Source organism: Heterodontus francisci, chromosome 7 (assembly GCF_036365525.1).
Source record: "Heterodontus francisci isolate sHetFra1 chromosome 7, sHetFra1.hap1, whole genome shotgun sequence".
Classification (NCBI taxonomy): domain Eukaryota; kingdom Metazoa; phylum Chordata; class Chondrichthyes; order Heterodontiformes; family Heterodontidae; genus Heterodontus; species Heterodontus francisci.
The window spans coordinates 11699625-11720943 of record NC_090377.1 but is presented as its reverse complement, the minus strand read 5'-3'; the positions used below and the strand labels follow the sequence as shown (position 1 = coordinate 11720943).

The 21319-nt window shown below is 43.6% G+C and overlaps 1 protein-coding gene across 3 annotated transcripts in view; it reads left to right on the top strand.

The window, feature by feature from the left end:
- The window catches only part of tmem198ab (transmembrane protein 198ab), a 152065-nt gene that overhangs the window by 36551 nt on the left and 94195 nt on the right, over positions 1 to 21319 (top strand). Inside the window, exon 2 of one of the 3 annotated variants that reach the window (XM_068034790.1) lies at positions 1812 to 1978. In XM_068034790.1, the coding sequence (XP_067890891.1) occupies positions 1881 to 1978 (98 nt within the window). In that variant the 5' untranslated portion in view covers positions 1812 to 1880. Of the gene's footprint in view, positions 1 to 1811; positions 1979 to 8619; positions 8647 to 21319 lie in introns of those variants that run through there. The other 2 variants (XM_068034792.1, XM_068034791.1) reach the window with 2 other exon arrangements.

The window sequence follows — 21319 nt, the reverse complement described above, 5'->3', positions numbered from 1 at the left end:
AATCTTAGAGTACAGCACACAAGGAGGCCATTCAACCCATTGAGTCAGTGCTGGCTCTTTTGAAGAGCAATCCAGTTTATCCCACTAACCCCCACCCCGCTCTTTCCCCTGCAATATTTTCTCCTTCAAGTATTTATCCAATTCCTTTCTGAATGCTACTATTGAGTCGGTTTCCACCACCCTTTCAGGCAGTGCATTCCAAATCCTAACCACTTGTTGCATTTCAATGTTTCTCCTCTTGTCACCTCTGGTTCTTTTGCCAATCACCTTAAATCCGTGCCCTCTGGTTATTGACCCTTCAGCCATTGGAAACAGTTTCTCATTATCTATTTAAATGCTTCATGGTTGTAAACACCTCAATTAAATCTCCTCTTAACCTTCTCGTCCCCACGGAGAACTTGCGGAATTGGTGTCACTCATCGACTGGTGGAGCCCAATAGAGTTCCAATAGAACCAGTGAAATTTAGAGCAGAGAGGAGGCCATTCGGCCCATCTTGTTGATGCAGGATAAGGGTCCAGAACAATCTAAATCCTATCCCACTGCCCTGCTCTGCTCCCTCTCTCTCTCTCTCCCCCTTCACAATCCTGTACCGTCCTCGGTTTCAAATATTTGTCGGATTTTCTCTTGAAAGGTGCAATGGCCTCAGTCTGTGACAAAACATTCCATTCTCCAACAACCCTCAGTATAAAGAAATCTCCCTTAACCCATCTCCTCACTCCGTTAGTTATCATTTTTGATTGATTACCCCCTTGTGATCTAACCAGAGGATATAGCCTTTCCCTATTTACTCTGTCAAAACCCTTCAAAATTTCAAAATTTTTTATTAACTCTCCTCCGAGTCTCTCCTCTGCTCCAGTGCAAACTGTCCCAGTATTTCAAGGTTCTCCTCATAATTATAGCTTGCCAACCCTGGCAACATCCTGGCGAATCCACACTCTACACTCCCTCAGGATTTAATGTTCTTTCTATTATGCAGCACTCAAAATAGAAATCAATGGAGATGGAAAAATGAAGTCAGTGGATTAATTTCAGTTTAAGTTATTTGGCAAAAGAACGAGAGGAAAAGTTGGAGCCTTGAGAAATTACATCTCTTGAATGGAAGCAGCAATGAAGTTTTGGAGGTCAGACACAACCAACCCAAATCAGTCAAAGTAGAGACCAGCCCAAAATACCATGACCGACACTCTTCGATTGTTTCCATTGGCACTCTCATCATTCTCCTTCATTCTGTCTTTGTTTCATACGATGATAAGAGTGAAAACTAGAATGGCACCAGCGGTGAGGGACTTCAGTTATTTGGAGAGACTGGAGAAGCTGGGATTGTTCTCCTTAGAGCAGAGAAGGATTTAATCGAGGTGTTCAAAATCATGAAGGTTTTTGATAGAGTAAATAAGGAGAAACTGTTTTCAGTGGCAGGAGGATCAGTAACCAGAGGACACAGATTTAAAATAATTAGCAAAAAAACCAGAGGGGGGGATGAGGAGAATATTTTTTACACTCAGTTATTGTGATCTGGAATGCGCTGCCTGAAAGGGCAGTGGAAGCCGATTCAATAGTAACTTTTGAAAGGGAATTGGATAAATACTTGAAGGGGAAACATTTGCAGGTGCATGGGGAAAGGAGAAAGGGGGATCATTGCTGGTAGCTGATGTCATATTCCTCCTGATGGCCAATTACTGAGCAGTATTGGCAGTGGTCACTCCCTGTCATCTAGCCTGCACAATGGCCTTAGGCAGACTTTATAAGAACAAAATGGCAGAATGCAGATTGTGAGAAAATAAATATCCATTTATTATGTTTTGTTTTACAGAGATTAAACAGACAAAACAAGCATCATGGATGTCAGTAACCAGCATGCATTGACTGAAGACATATACAGATGTGCGATTGGTCCAAGCTAACGCTAAGCCTTGTGACATCATCTGGGCAAAGGAGACTACTGACAAGATCTCCAACACCAGCCAATGGCTGGCCTCAGTAAGTTTAAAACATTTAAACCTTCAAATAAGGAATGTCAGGGCCTTGGAGAGGGTGCGGAGGAGATTCACTGGAACCGTACCAGGGATGAGGGCGTTCAGTTAATGTGGAGAGACTGGAGAAGCTGGGATTGTTCTCCTTAGAGCAGAGAAAGTTAAGAGGAGATTTAATAGAGGTGTTCAAAATCATGAAAGGTTTTGATAGAGCGTACAGGAAGAAACTGTTTCCAGTGGCTGTCGAGTCGGTAACCAGAGGGCACGGTTTTAAGATAATTGGCAAAAGAAGCAGAGGGGGAGATAAGGATTTATTTTTTAATGCAGCGAGTTGTTGTGATCTGGAACGTGCTGCCTGAAAGGGCGGTGGAAGCAGATTCAATAGTAACTTTCAAAAGGGAATTGGATAAATACTCAGAAAGGAAAATCTTGCTAATTGGTTGGCTCTTTCAAAGAGCCAGTACAGCTGTGATGAGCTGGCTGACTGACCTCCTTCCACACTGCATAATTCTGTGAATAACATCTGTAACAGTATATGAGCTGCTGTGACAGTTTTGGTGATTTAACTCATCAGCAACGGACAGTACAAGTTGCCTATCGAGGATTTCCAATTTTCTTGGAACACGTTCCTTGAGGGAATACAGCAGGTGTCCAGGACATACCTTAGAACGACTGAGCAGTGTAATGACTCCTAAATAGTGTTCATTTCCTGCTGCTTAAGTGCTTCTAGTAGCCAGACTGGAGGCAGGGTCTGCCACAGTTTGTTGAATTAATTTTCCAGTGCAGTTCCTGCTTTCTGTCTCGCACAACAGTGTGAGGAGATCTGTCCTGTAATTCTCAGCACCAGCTGCCCATTTCCTTCTCTACCACCTAGAAGGACACAGCCGCAAGTGAACAGGAAACACCATCATCCCCTAAGTTCTCCTCCAAGTCACACACACAATTCCAACCTGGAAATGTATCGCCCGTTTCTTCCTCGTCGCTGGGTGGAATCCTGGAACTCCCCACTTAATAACACCTTCACGACACAAACTGCAGTGGTTCAAGAAGGCACCACCTTATCAAGGGCAACTAGGGATAGGCAATAAATGCTGGCCTCGACAACGATGCCCACATCACGAGAATGAATAATAAAAATATAATTATTGGGCCTTACTTTGCAAGTTGCAGTTTTTTTCAAAGTGCAGTTGGTGGGAATGTAAAATGAATTCAGAAGAATATTCCAAGAGCTTGAAAAGAGATCCAGTTTTATAATCAGCAACAGATCCTTGGCATGCTGCTGTTCAGGTGCAGTATATAGATTGATGAATTAACTAAGGGCCATCAAAATAAGATAGTCACTCATAAATCCAGTAAGAAATTCAGGAGAAACTTCTTTATCCAGAGAATAGTAAGAATGTGGAACTTGTTACTGCGTAAATGGCTGAGGCAATAGCATGAAGACCAGCAGGGACCAGTTGGGCCGAATGGCCTGTTCTCCACTGTGCATTCTATGTAAAGCTTCTTTTATGTACAAAATGGCAGCAAAGCTGGGAGAGAGCCTTTGGAAACTCATTCCACAGAGTCACCTAGTGACCAGAGCCTGAAACTTCACTGTGACAGTTGACATAGTAAAATTGAATAGTTAATATTTACATTGCAATTTACAATGGTAAATGTTGATCGATAAGTGTGACCAAAGGCGGTAGGGTTTGTGGGAAGAAATAATATAGTACAAGAGTGTTACTTATCTAACACTATAGCGAGGTTAAGGGTTTACATTCTAATTGTAGTATGACATGCTCCTCAATAATAGATTAGAGGAAGAGGAGGAGGTTGTTCGGCCTATCAAAACCTGCTCTGTTGTTCAATTAGCTTGTGGCTGATCTATACCTCAACTCCATTTATCCACCTTTGGCATATATCCCCTGAAACACTTAAAAAAGACTTGCATTTATATAGCGCCTTTCATGACCATCGGACATCTCTCGATGCTTTACAGCCAATGAAATACTTTTGAAGTATAGTCACTGTTGCAATGCAGGGAATGCGACAGCCAATTTGCACACAGCAAGCTCCCACAATCAGCAATGTGATAATGACCGGATAGTCTGTTTTTGTTATGTTGGTTGAGGGATAAATATTGGCCAGGACCCCGGGGAGAACTCCCCCGCTGTTGTTCAGAATAGTGCCATGGGATCTTTTACATTCACCCAAGCAGGCAGCTGGGGCTTCAGTTTAACATCTCATCCGAAACACGGCACCTCCGACAGTGCAGCACTAAGAATCTATCAATCTCAGTTTTGAAATTTTCAATTGTCCCCTAACATCCATATCCTTTTAAGGAAGAGAGTTCTGGATTCCTGCTATGCTTTGTGTGAAGAAGTGTTTCCTGATATCACCCCTGAACAGCCTAGCTTCAGTTTTAAAGCTATACCCCTTGTTCTGGCCGGGCCCCACCAGAGGAAATAGTTTCACTTTATCTACACTGAATTGTATTATCATTGTCAATACCGCTGTTAGTTTACCTTTTTAAAAGAAAAAATTCTCTCTTTCTCTCTACTTTATTCACTCTGTCTGTCGGCTCTGGTTCAGTTGTTAGCACTGTCACCTCTAAGTCAGAAGGTTGTAAGTCAAAATCTCACTCCGGGACTAGAGCTAAAAAATCCAGGCTGACACTTCAGTGCTATACTGAGGGAGTGCTGCACTGTCGGAGGTGCCATCTTTCTAATGAGACCTTAAACTAAGGCCCTGTCTGCCCTCTCGGGTGGAGTTAAACGGTCCCACGGGATTATTTTGAAGAAGAGCAGAGTAGTTCTCTCTGGTTTATCCCACAACCAACATCACTAAAACACATTATCTGGTCATGATCACATTGCTGTTTGTGGGATCTTGCTGTGTAGAAGTTGGCGACTACACTTCAAAAGTATTTCTTTTTTTTAATTCATTCATGGGATGTGACCATCACTGGCCAGGCCAGCATTTATTGCCCATCCCTAATTGCCCTTGAGAAGGTGGTGGTGAGCTGCCTTCTTGAACCGCTGCAGTCCATGTGGGGTAGGTACAGCCACAGTGCTGTTAGGAAGGGAGTTCCAGGATTTTGACCCAGTGACAGTGAAGGAACGGCGATATAGTTCCACGTGTGTGGCTTGGAGGGGAACCTGCAGGTGGTGGTGTTCCATGCATTTGCTGCCCTTGTCCTTCTAGTTGGTAGTTGGCTGTGAAGCCCTACTGTGAGTCATGAAAGACGCTAAATAAAAGCAAGTCTTTCTTTCTCTCTCTTTCTTTTCCCTCTCCTCTAGTATTTGTAAGATACCTAACCCTGGGGGTATTTGAGCAAATGCACATGTTGAGAGTGGCACTTAAACAGTTGCATCATTGTAACACTCCCTCATCTATCCCTTGCCTAATCATTCCAGGATCCTCTCTATATAATTACAAACTTTCAAATGAATTCATTGGTGATGTTAATACCCAGATCTAGGCTAAGAGCCATGATTCAAATTACACTCTAAATGCCAAATAAATCACATCTATTTACACAGTAACCTCATTAGAGAGCTCTTCCCAATTGCAGCCATTTCCACAATTGTTGGAATGATGAGGATTGGAATTGTTGGAACCTACAGGCAAAGAAAAACATGGAGTGGCTTTTTCACATGAACACTGGATAAAGTGGATAAATTCTGACCTCTTACCCAGAACAGCAATAACAAGAACTTGCATTTATATAGCACCTTTAATGTAGCAAGACATCCTAAGGCGCTTTGCAGGAGCATTATCAAACAAAAATTGACACCATATAAGAAGATATTGGGTCAGGTGACCAAAAGCTTGATCAAAGACGGAGCTTTTAAGGAGCGTCTTAAATGAGGAAAGTGAGGTGGAGAGGTGGAGAGTTGTAGGGAGGGAATTCCAGTGCTTGGGACTCAGGCAGCTGAAGGTTTAGCCGCCAATAGTGGTGGGATTAAAATCGGGGATGCGCAAGAGGCTAGAGTTGAAGGAGCACGGGGGGCGCTGGAGGAGGTTACAGGGATAGGGAGGGGCGAGGCCATGGAGGGATTTGAAAACAAGCACGAGAATTTTAAAAGCGAGGGAGCCAATGTAGGTCAAGCGAGCACAAGGCTGATGGGTAAATGGGACTTGATACAAGTTAGGAAACAGAGGGTGTTTACAGAAGTTTACAGAGGGTGCAAGGAGGGAGATCAGCTGGGAGAATGAGTGTATAATGGGGGTGATCCAGTAGAATTCTGATAATTTGTCAGCAAAATGATGCATTTGATTGAAAGTTCGTTGACCTAAGGATCATGGGGAGTGGGGGTGGGGGGAGTGGAATTGGGGGGTGGGAAATGAACAAGAATGGAAAAGATATCCCCATGGAGATATCCAGAATGCTAACAGCAAGTCCCACTACCTCACAGATTTATGCAGAAGTTGATGCCATGAAACTTTTTGTAGGAGGCAATCCCAGACCGCTCTTCATTTTATAGAATCCTTTGTTCCCAGACAAAGCTTTCCTCACGATCCAAGGCTGATCGCAATAGTCTCATCAATGGGCCCTTTATGAGATCATTAGATGCTTCTTTCACCAAAGAGTAATAAAACCAGTTGAGTGCATTTATATCACTCTGATCCATGGAAAACCCTAGGCTTGCAGCTTCTCGTGAGTAGAATGGCTGTTTAACAGTTGCCATAGAAGGGGGCTTCAGCATTTGTCAAGGCCGAGGGTTTGGTTCAGAAATAGGGCACTTAACTTCAATTGGGAGAATGAGATTGACTGCTGTATCATGTGACAAGACACAATTGGGTTCAGTTCATTTTTTTCTCAAAGGGCCACCATCCCATTGTAATTGGAGGAAAATGACTTGGTTACTTCCCAGCCCAAGGTCATGGGAATTTCTATGGATGTTTGTCAAATGTTAACCCTTTCAGAAGAGTCTACTTTCACTGGATATCAAACTGTCATTGCAGAAAACCAACAGATCTATTCATAGAGAGAGACAGCATTGAAACAGGCTCTTCAGCCCACTGAGTCTGTGCCAACCATTTATACTAATCCTACATTAATCCCTACCACCTACCTACACTAGGGGGAATTTACAATGGCCAATTTACCAATCAACCTGCAAGTCTTTGGCTGTGGGAGGAAACCGGATCACCCGGCAGAAACCCACACAGTCACAGGGAGAACTTGCAAACTCCACACAGGCAGGACCCAGAACTAAACCCGGGTCGCTGGAGCTGTGAGGCTGCGGTGCTAACCACTGCGCCGCCTGAGAGTTTCCTCTTCATTCCTCCTGTATGAGGAGTTGCTTTCACTACCATAATTTTTATTCTTGTACGGGAAAGAAGTCACCTTGGAAAGCTTCATTATGTTACCACAGTGTCAGCCCAGACTCAGTAATAGCACTTGTGTCTCTGATTCAGAAAGCCATGGATTTGAACTCCCACTTGGCGTGAGCACAGAATCTAGGCTGACACTCCCAGTGCAGGACTGTGCTCTCATTCAGATGAAAGGAAGAAAGAACTTGCATTTCTATAGCACCTTTCATGATCTCAGAGCATCCCAAAGCCCTTTACAACAAATTAAGAGCATGTTGAAATGTAGTCACTGTTGTAATGTCGGAAACACGGCAGCCAATTGGCTGATGAGATGTTAAACTGAGGCTCCATCTACCCACTTAGGTCGACATAAAAGATCTCATGGCACTAATTTCGAAGGGCAGGGAGGTTCTCCCTACTGTCCTGGGCTAATAATTAACCTTCAACCAGGGACGTCATGAAAGAGACGACAGCAATGCAAGTATTTCTTTTCAATACTACTTCCACTGTGGTTACCAAGCTAAAAATCGAGGTGGCGCACCGTGGCGGAACTCCAGAGTGCTGGATTAAACGTGACAACTCCCTTTGCACTCATCTAGCCAAAGAGTGGCCCCTTCCCCATGTTTGAGCCTGGTAGGGAGTGATAGTGAGTGCGTTAATCACTGGAGCCGACAGAACCCCAGATCTAATCCTCTCCTGCTCAAGCAGAAATACACTGGACAACAGACAATTCTTGACACTCCGTGTAGAAATAAGAATGTGTTGCCTTTTGAAATGTTGTTACTGTTGCAATATAGGAACCAAAGCAGCCAATCTACGCACAGCAAGCTCCCAGAAACAGCATGGAACAGCCAGATCATCCGCTTCTTGGTGATGTTGATCGAGGGATAAATATTGGCCCAGGACACCGGGGGAGAAGTCTGAAATAGAGGCAGTGGGATCTTGACCACTTGAGACAGCAGACAGGGCCTTGTTTTAACATTTCATCTGACAGACGACACCCCCAACAGTGCAGCACTCCCTCAGTACTAACACTGGGATCTCTCTGGAGAAAGACAGCCTGGACAAATAAAAAACATGAAATGCTGGAAATACTCAGCAGGTCTGGCAGCTTCTGTGGAGAGAGAAACAGAGTTAACGTTTCAGGTCAGTGACCTGGACAAATAGGTCATTGTGCAATCCAAGAGGACTGGAACCCACAGAATAGGAAGCAGTGCTGCCCGCAGCCGTGCCGATGAGCCCTATTACGAAGATATAAGCTATTCTGACTCCGGAATACTTGGCAGCAGCAAGCAGAGCTGGTTGTAAATATAGACACCAGTGTTTTCACATTGGAGATGATGCTTTCAAATATATCCCTTTACAAGAACAAATGTGAGGGCGGTGAGTATTCAATTAAAATTTGGCTGATGCTGTAATTATTATTAATCTATCATGGAGGTGTTCCCCTTTTGCAAAGCAGCAGCAAAGAAAATATTCTATAAATATAATTGTTTTCCACTTGCTCTGTGTGGCAAACACAAAGATAATGTGATGAACTGATCACCAACTCTTCGACTGCATCGCACACTTGCTTCTCCATAGATTCATAGAATCCGACCGCACAAAAGGAGGCCATTAGGCCCATCCAGCCTGTACTGGCTCATTGAATGACCAATCCAATTAGTCCCACTCTCCCTGGTCTTTCCTCGAAACCTGTAAATTTATCCTTTTCAAGTATTTCTCCAATTCGCTTTTCAATGTCAGTCGAGAATCAGCTTCCATCGTCCTTTCAGGCAGCACATTCCAGATCACATCATTTTAACTGAGCGTGGCGATGAAATTCGGATCAATGGTTACACTCGAGATGGTCAAAATTACAATCTGCACTCTGAGAATAAAGTACTCAGTGAGGATGTAGCAGGTGTGAGTATAGAGCTGGTCAGTGTGTTGTGTTTCCTGCATTAAATTACTCAGTGAGGATGGAGCTGGGGTGAGGATAGAGTTTGTCAGTGTGTAGACTTTTCTACATTAAAGTACTCAGTGAGGAAGTAGCAGGGGTGAGTATAGAGTTTGTCAGTGTGTTGTGTTTCCCAAATTAAAGTTCTCAGTGAGGATGCAGCAGCGGTGAGAATAGAGTTTGTCAATGTGTCGAGTTTTCGACATGAAAGTACTCAGTGAGGATGTAGCAGGTGTGAGGATAGAGTTTGTCAGTGTGTTGTGTTTCCTGCATTAAAGTTCTCAGTAAGGTTGTAGCAGGGGTGAGTAAAGAGTTTGTCAGTGTGCGGAGTTTCCTTCATTAAAGTACTCAGTGAGGATGTAGCAGGGGTGAGTATAGAGTTTGTCAGTGTGTAGAGTTTCATGTATAAAAATACTTAGTGAGGATGTAGCAGGTGTGAGGATAGAGTTTGTCAGTGTGTTGTGTTTCCTGCATTAAAGTTCTCAGTGAGGATGTAGCAGGGGTGAGAATAGAGTTTGTCAGTGTGTTGTGTTTCCCACATTAAAGTTCTCAGTGAGGATGTAGCAGGGGTGAGTATAGAGTTTGTCAGTGTGTTGTGTTTCCCACATTAAAGTTCTCAGTGACCATGTAGCAGGGGTGAGTATAGAGTTTGTCAGTGTGTTGTGTTTCCCAAATTAAAGTTCTCAGTGAGGATGTAGCAGGGGTGAGAATAGAGTTTGTCAGTGTGTTGTGTTTCCCACATTAAAGTTCTCAGTGAGGATGTAGCAGGGGTGAGAATAGAGTTTGTCAGTGTGTTGAGTTTCCCACATTAAAGTTCTCAGTGAGGATGTAGCAGGGGTGAGTATAGAGTTTGTCAGTGTGTTGCGTTTCCCACATTAAAGTTCTCAGTGAGGATGTAGCAGGGGTGAGTATAGAGTTTGTCAGTGTGTTGTGTTTCCCACATTAAAGTACTCAGTGAGGATGTAGCAGGGGTGAGTATAGAGTTTGTCAGTGTGTTGTGTTTCCCACATTAAAGTTCTCAGTGAGGATGTAGCAGGGGTGAGTATAGAGTTTGTCAGTGTGTTGCGTTTCCCACATTAAAGTTCTCAGTGAGGATGTAGCAGGGGTGAGTATAGAGTTTGTCAGTGTGTTGTGTTTCCCAAATTAAAGTTCTCAGTGAGGATGTAGCAGGGGTGAGTATAGAGATTGTCAGTGTGTTGTGTTTCCCACATTAAAGTTCTCAGTGAGGTTGTAGCAGGGGTGAGTATAGAGTTTCTCAGTGTGTTGTGTTACCCACATTAAAGTTCTCAGTGAGGATGTAGCAGGGGTGAGTATAGAGTTTGTCAGTGTGTTGAGTTTCCCACATTAAAGTACTCAGTGAGGATGTAGCAGGGGTGAGTATAGAGTTTGTCAGTGTGTTGAGTTTCCCACATTAAAGTACTCAGTGAGGATGTAGCAGCGGTGAGTATAGAGTTTGTCAGTGTGTTGCGTTTCCCACATTAAAGTTCTCAGTGAGGATGTAGCAGCGGTGAGTATAGAGTTTGTCAGTGTGTTGTGTTTCCCACATTAAAGTACTCAGTGAGGATGTAGCAGGGGTGAGTATAGAGTTTGTCAGTGTGTTGTGTTTCCCACATTAAAGTTCTCAGTGAGGATGTAGCAGGGATGAGTATAGAGTTTGTCAATGTGTCGAGTTTCCTACATTAAAGTTCTCAGTGAGGATGTAGCAGGGGTGAGTATAGAGTTTGTCAGTGTGTTGTGTTTCCCAAATTAAAGTTCTCAGTGAGGATGTAGCAGGGTTGAGAATGGAGTTCGTCAGTGCGTTGTGTTTCCCACATTAAAGTTCTCAGTGAGGATGTAGCAGGGGTGAGTATAGAGTTTGTCAGTGTGTTGAGTTTTCTACATTAAAGTACTGAGTGAGGATGTAGCAGGGGTGAGTATAGAGTTTGTCAGTGTGTTGTGTTTCCCGCATTAAAGTTCTCAGTGAGGATGTAGCAGGGGTGAGTATAGAGTTTGTCAGTGTGTTGTGTTTCCCACATTAAAGTACTCAGTGAGGATGTAGCAGGGGTGAGTATAGAGTTTGTCAGTGTGTTGTGTTACCTGCATTAAAGTACTCAGTGAGGATGTAGCAGGGGTGAGTATAGAGTTTGTCAGTGTGTTGAGTTTCATGCATTAAAGTTCTCAGTGAGGTCGTAGCAGGGGTGAGTATAGAGTTTGTCAGTGTGTAGAGTTTCCCACATTAAAGTTCTCAGTGAGGATGTAGCAGGGGTGAGTTTAGAGATGGTCAGTGTGTTGTGTTTCCCACATTAAAGTTCTCAGTGAGGATGTAGCAGGGGTGAGTATAGAGTTTGTCAGTGTGTTGTGTTTCCCACATTAAAGTTCTCAGTGAGGATGTAGCAGGGGTGAGTATAGAGTTTGTCAGTGTGTTGTGTTTCCACATTAAAGTTCTCAGTGAGGATGTAGCAGGGTTGAGAATGGAGTTCGTCAGTGCGTTGTGTTTCCCACATTAAAGTTCTCAGTGAGGATGTAGCAGGGGTGAGTATCGAGTTTGTCAGTGTGTTGTGTTTCCCACATTAAAGTTCTCAGTGAGGATGTAGCAGGGGTGAGTATAGAGTTTGTCAGTGTGTTGTGTTTCCACATTAAAGTTCTCAGTGAGGATGTAGCAGGGGTGAGTATAGAGTTTGTCAGTGTGTTGAGTTTCCCACATTGAAGTACTCAGTGAGGATGTAGCAGGGGTGAGTATAGAGGTTGTCAGTGTGTTGTGTTTCCCACATTAAAGTTCTCAGTGAGGATGTAGCAGGGGTGAGTATAGAGTTTGTCAGTGTGTTGAGTTTCCCACATTAAAGTACTCAGTGAGGATGTAGCAGGGGTGAGTATAGAGTTTGTCAGTGCGTTGTGTTTCCCACATTAAAGTACTCAGTGAGGATGTAGCAGGGGTGAGTATAGAGTTTGTCAGTGTGTTGTGCTTCCTGCATTAAAGTACTCAGTGAGGATGTAGCAGGGGTGAGTATAGAGTTTGTCAGTGCGTTGTGTTTCCCACATTAAAGTACTCAGTGAGGATGTAGCAGGGGTGAGTATAGAGTTTGTCAGTGTGTTGAGTTTCCCACATTAAAGAACTCAGTGAGGATGTAGCAGGGGTGAGTATAGAGTTTGTCAGTGCGTTGTGTTTCCCACATTAAAGTTCTCAGTGAGGATGTAGCAGGGGTGAGTATAGAGTTTGTCAGTGTGTTGAGTTTCATGCATTAAAATACTGAGTGAGGATGTAGCAGGGGTGAGAAAAGCATTCGTCAGTGTGTTGTGTTTCCCACATTAAAGTTCTCAGTGACGATGTAGCAGGGGTGAGTATAGAGTTTGTCAGTGTGTTGTGTTTCCCACATTAAAGTTCTCAGTGAGGATGTAGCAGGGGTGAGTATAGAGTTTGTCAGTGTGTTGTGTTTCCCACATTAAAGCTCTCAGTGAGGTTGTAGCAGGGGTGAGTATAGAGTTTGTCAGTGTGTTGTGTTTTCCACATTAAAGTTCTCAGTGAGGATGTAGCAGGGGTGAGTATAGAGTTTGTCAGTGTATTGTGTTTCCCACATTAAAGGTCTCAGTGAGGATGTAGCAGGGGTGAGTATAGAGTTTGTCAGTGTGTTGTGTTTCCCACATTAAAGTTCTCAGTGAGGATGTAGCAGGGGTGAGTATAGAGTTTGTCAGTGTGTTGTGTTTCCCGCATTAAAGTTCTCAGTGAGGATGTAGCAGGGGTGAGTATAGAGTTTGTCAGTGTGTTGTGTTTCCCACATTAAAGTACTCAGTGAGGATGTAGCAGGGGTGAGTATAGAGTTTGTCAGTGTGTTGTGTTACCTGCATTAAAGTACTCAGTGAGGATGTAGCAGGGGTGAGTATAGAGTTTGTCAGTGTGTTGAGTTTCATGCATTAAAGTTCTCAGTGAGGTCGTAGCAGGGGTGAGTATAGAGTTTGTCAGTGTGTAGAGTTTCCCACATTAAAGTTCTCAGTGAGGATGTAGCAGGGGTGAGTTTAGAGATGGTCAGTGTGTTGTGTTTCCCACATTAAAGTTCTCAGTGAGGATGTAGCAGGGGTGAGTATAGAGTTTGTCAGTGTGTTGTGTTTCCCACATTAAAGTTCTCAGTGAGGATGTAGCAGGGGTGAGTATAGAGTTTGTCAGTGTGTTGTGTTTCCACATTAAAGTTCTCAGTGAGGATGTAGCAGGGTTGAGAATGGAGTTCGTCAGTGCGTTGTGTTTCCCACATTAAAGTTCTCAGTGAGGATGTAGCAGGGGTGAGTATCGAGTTTGTCAGTGTGTTGTGTTTCCCACATTAAAGTTCTCAGTGAGGATGTAGCAGGGGTGAGTATAGAGTTTGTCAGTGTGTTGTGTTTCCACATTAAAGTTCTCAGTGAGGATGTAGCAGGGGTGAGTATAGAGTTTGTCAGTGTGTTGAGTTTCCCACATTGAAGTACTCAGTGAGGATGTAGCAGGGGTGAGTATAGAGGTTGTCAGTGTGTTGTGTTTCCCACATTAAAGTTCTCAGTGAGGATGTAGCAGGGGTGAGTATAGAGTTTGTCAGTGTGTTGAGTTTCCCACATTAAAGTACTCAGTGAGGATGTAGCAGGGGTGAGTATAGAGTTTGTCAGTGCGTTGTGTTTCCCACATTAAAGTACTCAGTGAGGATGTAGCAGGGGTGAGTATAGAGTTTGTCAGTGTGTTGTGCTTCCTGCATTAAAGTACTCAGTGAGGATGTAGCAGGGGTGAGTATAGAGTTTGTCAGTGCGTTGTGTTTCCCACATTAAAGTACTCAGTGAGGATGTAGCAGGGGTGAGTATAGAGTTTGTCAGTGTGTTGAGTTTCCCACATTAAAGAACTCAGTGAGGATGTAGCAGGGGTGAGTATAGAGTTTGTCAGTGCGTTGTGTTTCCCACATTAAAGTTCTCAGTGAGGATGTAGCAGGGGTGAGTATAGAGTTTGTCAGTGTGTTGAGTTTCATGCATTAAAATACTGAGTGAGGATGTAGCAGGGGTGAGAAAAGCATTCGTCAGTGTGTTGTGTTTCCCACATTAAAGTTCTCAGTGACGATGTAGCAGGGGTGAGTATAGAGTTTGTCAGTGTGTTGTGTTTCCCACATTAAAGTTCTCAGTGAGGATGTAGCAGGGGTGAGTATAGAGTTTGTCAGTGTGTTGTGTTTCCCACATTAAAGCTCTCAGTGAGGTTGTAGCAGGGGTGAGTATAGAGTTTGTCAGTGTGTTGTGTTTTCCACATTAAAGTTCTCAGTGAGGATGTAGCAGGGGTGAGTATAGAGTTTGTCAGTGTATTGTGTTTCCCACATTAAAGGTCTCAGTGAGGATGTAGCAGGGGTGAGTATAGAGTTTGTCAGTGTGTTGTGTTTCCCACATTAAAGGTCTCAGTGAGGATGTAGCAGGGGTGAGTATAGAGTTTGTCAGTGTGTTGTGTTTCCCACATTAAAGTTCTCAGTGAGGATGTAGCAGGGATGAGTATAGAGTTTGTCAGTGTGTTGTGTTTCCCACATTGAAGTTCACAGTGAGGATTTAGCAGGGATGAGTGTAGAGTTTGTCAGTTTGTTGTGTTTCCCACATTAAAGTTCTCAGTGAGGATGTAGCAAGGGTGAGTATAGAGTTTGTCAGTGTGTTGAGTTTTCTACATTAAAATACTGAGTGAGGTTGTCGCAGGTGTGAGTATAAAGTTTGTCAGTGTGTAGAGTTTTCTACATTAAAATAATGAGTGAGGTTGTAGCAGGTGTGAGTATAAGGTTTGTCAGTGTGTTCATTTTCCCCCATTAAAGTACTCAGTGAGGACGCAGCAGGGGTGAGAATAGGGTTTGTCAGTGTGTTGAGTTTCATGCATTAAAATACAGAGTGAGGTTGTAGCAGGTGTGAGTATAGAGTTTGTCAGTGTGTTGAGATTTCTACATTAAAGTACTCAGTGAGGATGTAGCAAGGGTGACTATAGAGTTTGTCAGTGTGTTGAGTTTTCTACATTAAAATAATGAGTGAGGTTGTAGCAGGTGTGAGTATAACGTTTGTCAGTGTGTAGAGTTTTCTACATTAAAGTAGTCAGTCAGGATGTCGCAGGGTTGAGTATAGAGTTTGTCAGTGTGTTGAGATTTCTACATTAAAGTACTCAGTGAGGATGTAGCAAGGGTGACTATAGAGTTTGTCAGTGTGTTGAGTTTTCTACATTAAAATAATGAGTGAGGTTGTAGCAGGTGTGAGTATAAGGTTTGTCAGTGTGTTCATTTTCCCCCATCAAAGTACTCAGTGAGGACACAGCAGGGGTGAGTATAGAGTTTGTCAGTGCGTTGTGTTTCCCACATTAAAGTTCTCAGTGAGGATGTAGCAGGGGTGAGTATAGAGTTTGTCAGTGTTTTGAGTTTCATGCATTAAAATACAGAGTGAGGTTGTAGCTGGTGTGAGTATAAAGTTTGTCAGTGTGTTGTGTTTCCTGCATTAAAGTACTCAGTGAGGTTGTCGCAGGGGTGAGTATAGAGTTTGTCAGTGTGTAGAGTTTTCTACATTAAAGTACTCAGTGCGGATGTCGCAGGGGTGAGTATAGAGTTTGTCAGTGTGTTGTGTTTCAAGCATTAAAGTACTCGGTGAGGAAGTAGCAGGGGTGAATATAGTTTGTCAGTGTGTTCATCTTCCCCCATTAAAGTGCTCAGTAAGCTTGTAGCAGTGGTGAGAAAAGAGTTTGTCAGTGTGTTCATTTTCCCCCATTAAAGTGCTCAGTAAGGTTGTTGCAGGGGTGAGTATAGAGTTAGTCAGTGTGTTGAGTTTCCTGCATTAAAGTTCTCAGTGAGGATGTAGCAGGGGTGAGTATAGAGTTTGTCAGTGTGTTGAGTTTCCGACATTAAAGTACTCAGTGAGGATGTAGCAGGGGTGAGTATAAAGTTTGTCAGTGTGTTGTAATTCCGACATTAAAGTACTCAGTGAGGATTTAGCAGGGGTGAGTATAGAGTTTGTCAGTGTGTTGAGTTTCCCACATTAAAGTTCTCAGTGAGGATGTAGCAGGGGTGAGTATAGAGTTTGTCAGTGTGTTGTGTTTCCCACATTAAAGTACTCAGTGAGGATGTAGCAGGGGTGAGTATAGAGTTTGTCAGTGTGTTGTGTTTCCCACATTAAAGTACTCAGTGAGGATGTAGCAGGGGTGAGTATAGAGTTTGTCAGTGTGTTGAGTTTCCCACATTAAAGAACTCAGTGAGGATGTAGCAGGGGTGAGTATAGAGTTTGTCAGTGCGTTGTGTTTCCCACATTAAAGTACTCAGTGAGGATGTAGCAGGGGTGAGTATAGAGTTTGTCAGTGTGTTGTGTTTCCCACATTAAAGTACTCAGTGAGGATGTAGCAGGGGTGAGTATAGAGTTTGTCAGTGTGTTGAGTTTCCCACATTAAAGAACTCAGTGAGGATGTAGCAGGGGTGAGTATAGAGTTTGTCAGTGTGTTGAGTTTCCCACATTAAAGAACTCAGTGAGGATGTAGCAGGGGTGAGTATAGAGTTTGTCAGTGTGTTGAGTTTCATGCATTAAAATACTGAGTGAGGTTGTAGCAGGGGTGAGAAAAGCATTCGTCAGTGTGTTGTGTTTCCCACATTAAAGTTCTCAGTGACGATGTAGCAGGGGTGAGTATAGAGTTTGTCAGTGTGTTGTGTTTCCCACATTAAAGTTCTCAGTGAGGATGTAGCAGGGGTGAGTATAGAGTTTGTCAGTGTATTGTGTTTCCCACATTAAAGGTCTCAGTGAGGATGTAGCAGGGGTGAGTATAGAGTTTGTCAGTGTGTTGTGTTTCCCACATTGAAGTTCACAGTGAGGATTTAGCAGGGATGAGTATAGAGTTTGTCAGTGTGTTGTGTTTCCCACATTGAAGTTCACAGTGAGGATTTAGCAGGGATGAGTATAGAGTTTGTCAGTGTGTTGTGTTTCCCACATTAAAGTTCTCAGTGAGGATGTAGCAGGGGTGAGTATAGAGTTTGTCAGTGTGTTGTGTTTCCCACATTGAAGTTCACAGTGAGGATTTAGCAGGGATGAGTATAGAGTTTGTCAGTGTGTTGTGTTTCCCACATTAAAGTTCTCAGTGAGGATGTAGCAGGTGTGAGTATAAAGTTTGTCAATGTGTAGAGTTTTCTACATTAAAGTACTCAGTCAGGATGTCGCAGGGTTGAGTATAGAGTTTGTCAGTGTGTTGAGATTTCTACATTAAAGTACTCAGTGAGGATGTAGCAAGGGTGAGTATAGAGTTTGTCAGTGTGTTGAGTTTTCTACATTAAAATAATGAGTGAGGTTGTAGCAGGGGTGAGAATAGGGTTTGTCAGTGTGTTGAGTTTCATGCATTAAAATACAGAGTGAGGTTGTAGCAGGTGTGAGTATAAAGTTTGTCAGTGTGTAGAGTTTTCTACATTAAAATAATGAGTGAGGTTGTAGCAGGTGTGAGTATAAGGTTTGTCAGTGTGTTCATTTTCCCCCATTAAAGTACTCAGTGAGGACGCAGCAGGGGTGAGTATAGAGTTTGTCAGTGTGTTCATTTTCCCCCATTAAAGTACTCAGTGAGGACGCAGCAGGGGTGAGTATAGAGTTTGTCAGTGTGTTGTGTTTCCCACATTAAAGTACTCAGTGAGGTTGTAGCTGGTGTGAGTATAAAGTTTGTCAGTGTGTTGTGTTTCCTGCATTAAAGTACTCAGTGAGGTTGTCGCAGGGGTGAGTATAGAGTTTGTCAGTGTGTTGAGTTTCCTGCATTAAAGTTCTCAGTGTGGTTTTAGCTGGGGTGAGTATAGAGTTTGTCAGTGTGCAGAGTTTTCTACATTAAAGTACTCGGTGAGGAAGTAGCAGGGGTGAATATAGTTTGTCAGTGTGTTCATTTTCCCCCATTAAAGTGCTCAGTAAGGTTGTAGCAGTGGTGAGAAAAGAGTTTGTCAGTGTGTTCATTTTCCCCCATTAAAGTGCTCAGTAAGGTTGTTGCAGGGGTGAGTATAGAGTTAGTCAGTGTGTTGTGTTTCCCACATTAAAGTTCTCAGTGAGGATGTAGCAGGGGTGAGTATAGAGTTTGTCAGTGTGTCGAGTTTACTACTTTAAAGTACTCAGTGAGGATGAAGCAGGGGTGAGTATAGAGTTTGTCAGTGTGTTGAGTTTCCACAATTAATGTTCGAAGTGAGGATGTAGCAGGGGTGAGTATAGAGTTTGTCAGTGTGTTGTGTTTCCCACATTAAAGTACTCAGTGAGGATGTAGCAGGGGTGAGTATAGAGTTTGTCAGTGTGTTGTGTTTCCCACATTAAAGTACTCAGTGAGGATGTCGCAGCGGTGAATATTGAGTTTGTCAGTGTGTTGTGTTTCCCACATTAAAGTACTCAGTGAGGATGTAGCAGGGGTGAGTATAGAGTTTGTCAGTGTGTTGTGTTTCCCACATTAAAGTACTCAGTGAGGATGTAGCAGGGGTGAGCATAGAGTTTGTCAGTGTGTTGAGTTTCCCACATTAAAGAACTCAGTGAGGATGTAGCAGGGGTGAGTATAGAGTTTGTCAGTGTGTTGTGTTTCCCACATTAAAGTACTCAGTGAGGATGTAGCAGGGGTGAGCATAGAGTTTGTCAGTGTGTTGTGTTTCCCACATTAAAGTACTCAGTGAGGATGTAGCAGGGGTGAGTATAGAGTTTGTCAGTGTGTTGTGTTTCCCACATTAAAGTACTCAGTGAGGATGTAGCAGGGGTGAGCATAGAGTTTGTCAGTGTGTTGTGTTTGTTGCCAGCATTCGCCAGAGCTGGCGGGCAGCCATAAAGACAGGGCTAAATTGTGGCGAGTCGAAGAGACTTAGTAGTTGGCAGGAAAAAAGACAGAGGCGCAAGGGGAGAGCCAACTGTGCAACAGCCCCAACAAACAAATTTCTCTGCAGCACCTGTGGAAGAGCCTGTCACTCCAGAATTGGCCTTTATAGCCACTCCAGGCGCTGCTTCACAAACCACTGACCACCTCCAGGCGCGTATCCATTGTCTCTCGTGATAAGGAGGCCCAAAAGAACTCTATCCTTAGTTATCCTCGTGTGTTTCCCACATTAAAGTACTCAGTGAGGATGTAGCAGGGGTGAGTATAGAGTTTGTCAGTGTGTTGTGTTTCCCACATTAAAGTACTCAGTGAGGATGTAGCAGGGGTGAGTATAGAGTTTGTCAGTGTGTTGTATTTCCCACATTAAAGTACTCAGTGAGGATGTAGCAGGGGTGAGCATAGAGTTTGTCAGTGTGTTGTGTTTCCCACATTAAAGTACTCAGTGAGGATGTAGCTGGGGTGAGTATAGAGTTTGTCAGTGTGTTGTGTTTCCCACATTGAAGTACTCAGTGAGGATGTAGCAGGGGTGAGTATAGAGTTTGTCAGTGTGTTGTGTTTCCCACATTAAAGTTCTCAGTGAGGATGCAGCAGGGGTGAGTATAGAGTTTGTCAGTGTGTTGTGTTTCCCACATTAAAGTACTCAGTGAGGATGTAGCAGGGGTGAGTATAGAGTTTGTCAGTGTGTTGTGTTTCCCACATTAAAGTACTCAGTGAGGATATAGCAGGGGTGAGTACATAGTTTGTCAGTGTGTTATGTTTCCCACATTAAAGTTCTCAGTGAGGATGTAGCAGGGGTGAGTATAGAGTTTGTCAGTGTGTTGTGTTTCCCACATTAAAGCTCTCAGTGAGGTTGTAGCAGGGTTGAGTATAGAGTTTGTCAGTGTGTTGAGATTTCTCCATGAAAGTACTCAGTGAGGATGTAGCAAGGGTGAGTATAGAGTTTGTCAGTGTGTTGAGTTTTCTACATTAAAATAATGAGTGAGGTTGTAGCAGGTGTGAGTATAAAGTTTGTCAGTGTGTTGAGTTTTCTACATTAAAATAATGAGTGAGGTTGTAGCAGGTGTGAGTATCAGGTTTGTCAGTGTGTTCATTTTCCCCCATTAAAGTACTCAGTGAGGACGCAGCAGGGGTGAGTATAGAGTTTGTCAGTGTGTTGTGTTTCCCACATTAAAGTTCTCAGTGAGGATGTAGCAGGGGTGAGTATAGAGTTTGTCAGTGTGTCGAGTTTACTACTTTAAAGTACTCAGTGAGGATGAAGCAGGGGTGAGTATAGAGTTTGTCAGTGTGTTGAGTTTCCACAATTAATGTTCGAAGTGAGGATGTAGCAGGGGTGAGTATAGAGTTTATCAGTGTGTTGAGTTTCCTACATTAAAGTACTCAGTGAGGATGTAGCGGGGGTGAGTATAGAGTTTGTCAGTGAGATGAGTTTCCCACATTAAAGATCTCAATGAGGAAGTAGAAGTTGTGAGAATAGAGTTAGAACATAGAACATTACAGCGCAGTGCAGGCCCTTCGGCCCTCGATGTTGCGCTGACCTGTGAAACCATCTGACCTACACTATTCCATTTTCATCCATATGTCTATCCACTGACCACTTAAGTGCCCTTAAAGTTGGCGAGTCTACTTCTGTTGCAGGCAGGGTGTTCCACGCCCCTACTACTCTCTGTGTAAAGAAACTACCTCTGACATCTGTCCTATATCTGTCACCCCTCAACTTAAAGCTATGTCCCCTCGTGTTTGCCATCACCATCCGAGGGAAAAGACTCTCATTATCCACCCTATCTAACCCTCTGTCTCCGAAATGGCCACAACATCGAAATCCCAGATACCAACCCATGCTGCAAGCTCACCCACCTTAATCCGGATGCTCCTGGCGTTGAAGTAGACACTTTAAACCAAGTTCTTGCTTGCCAGTGCCCTCTTGCGTCGTTGTAACCTTATCCCTGACCTCACTACTCAACATCCTGTACACTGGAACTACAATTTAGGTTCCCATCCCCCTGCTGAATTAGTTTAAACCCCCCCGAAGAGCACCAGCAAATCTGCCCCCCAGGATATTGCTACCCCTCTGGTTCAGGTGAAGACCATCCTGTTTGTAGAGGTCCCACCTACCCCAGAAAGAGCCCCAATTATCCAGGAAACCAAAACCCTCCCTCCTACACCATCCCTGCAGCCACGTGTTCAACTCCTCTCTCTCCCTTTTCCTCGCTTCGCTAGCATGTGGCATGGGTGACAACCCAGAGATAACAACTCTGTTTGTTCTCGCTCTAAGCTTCCACCCTAGCTCCCTGAATTTCTGCCTTAAATCCCCATCTCTCTTC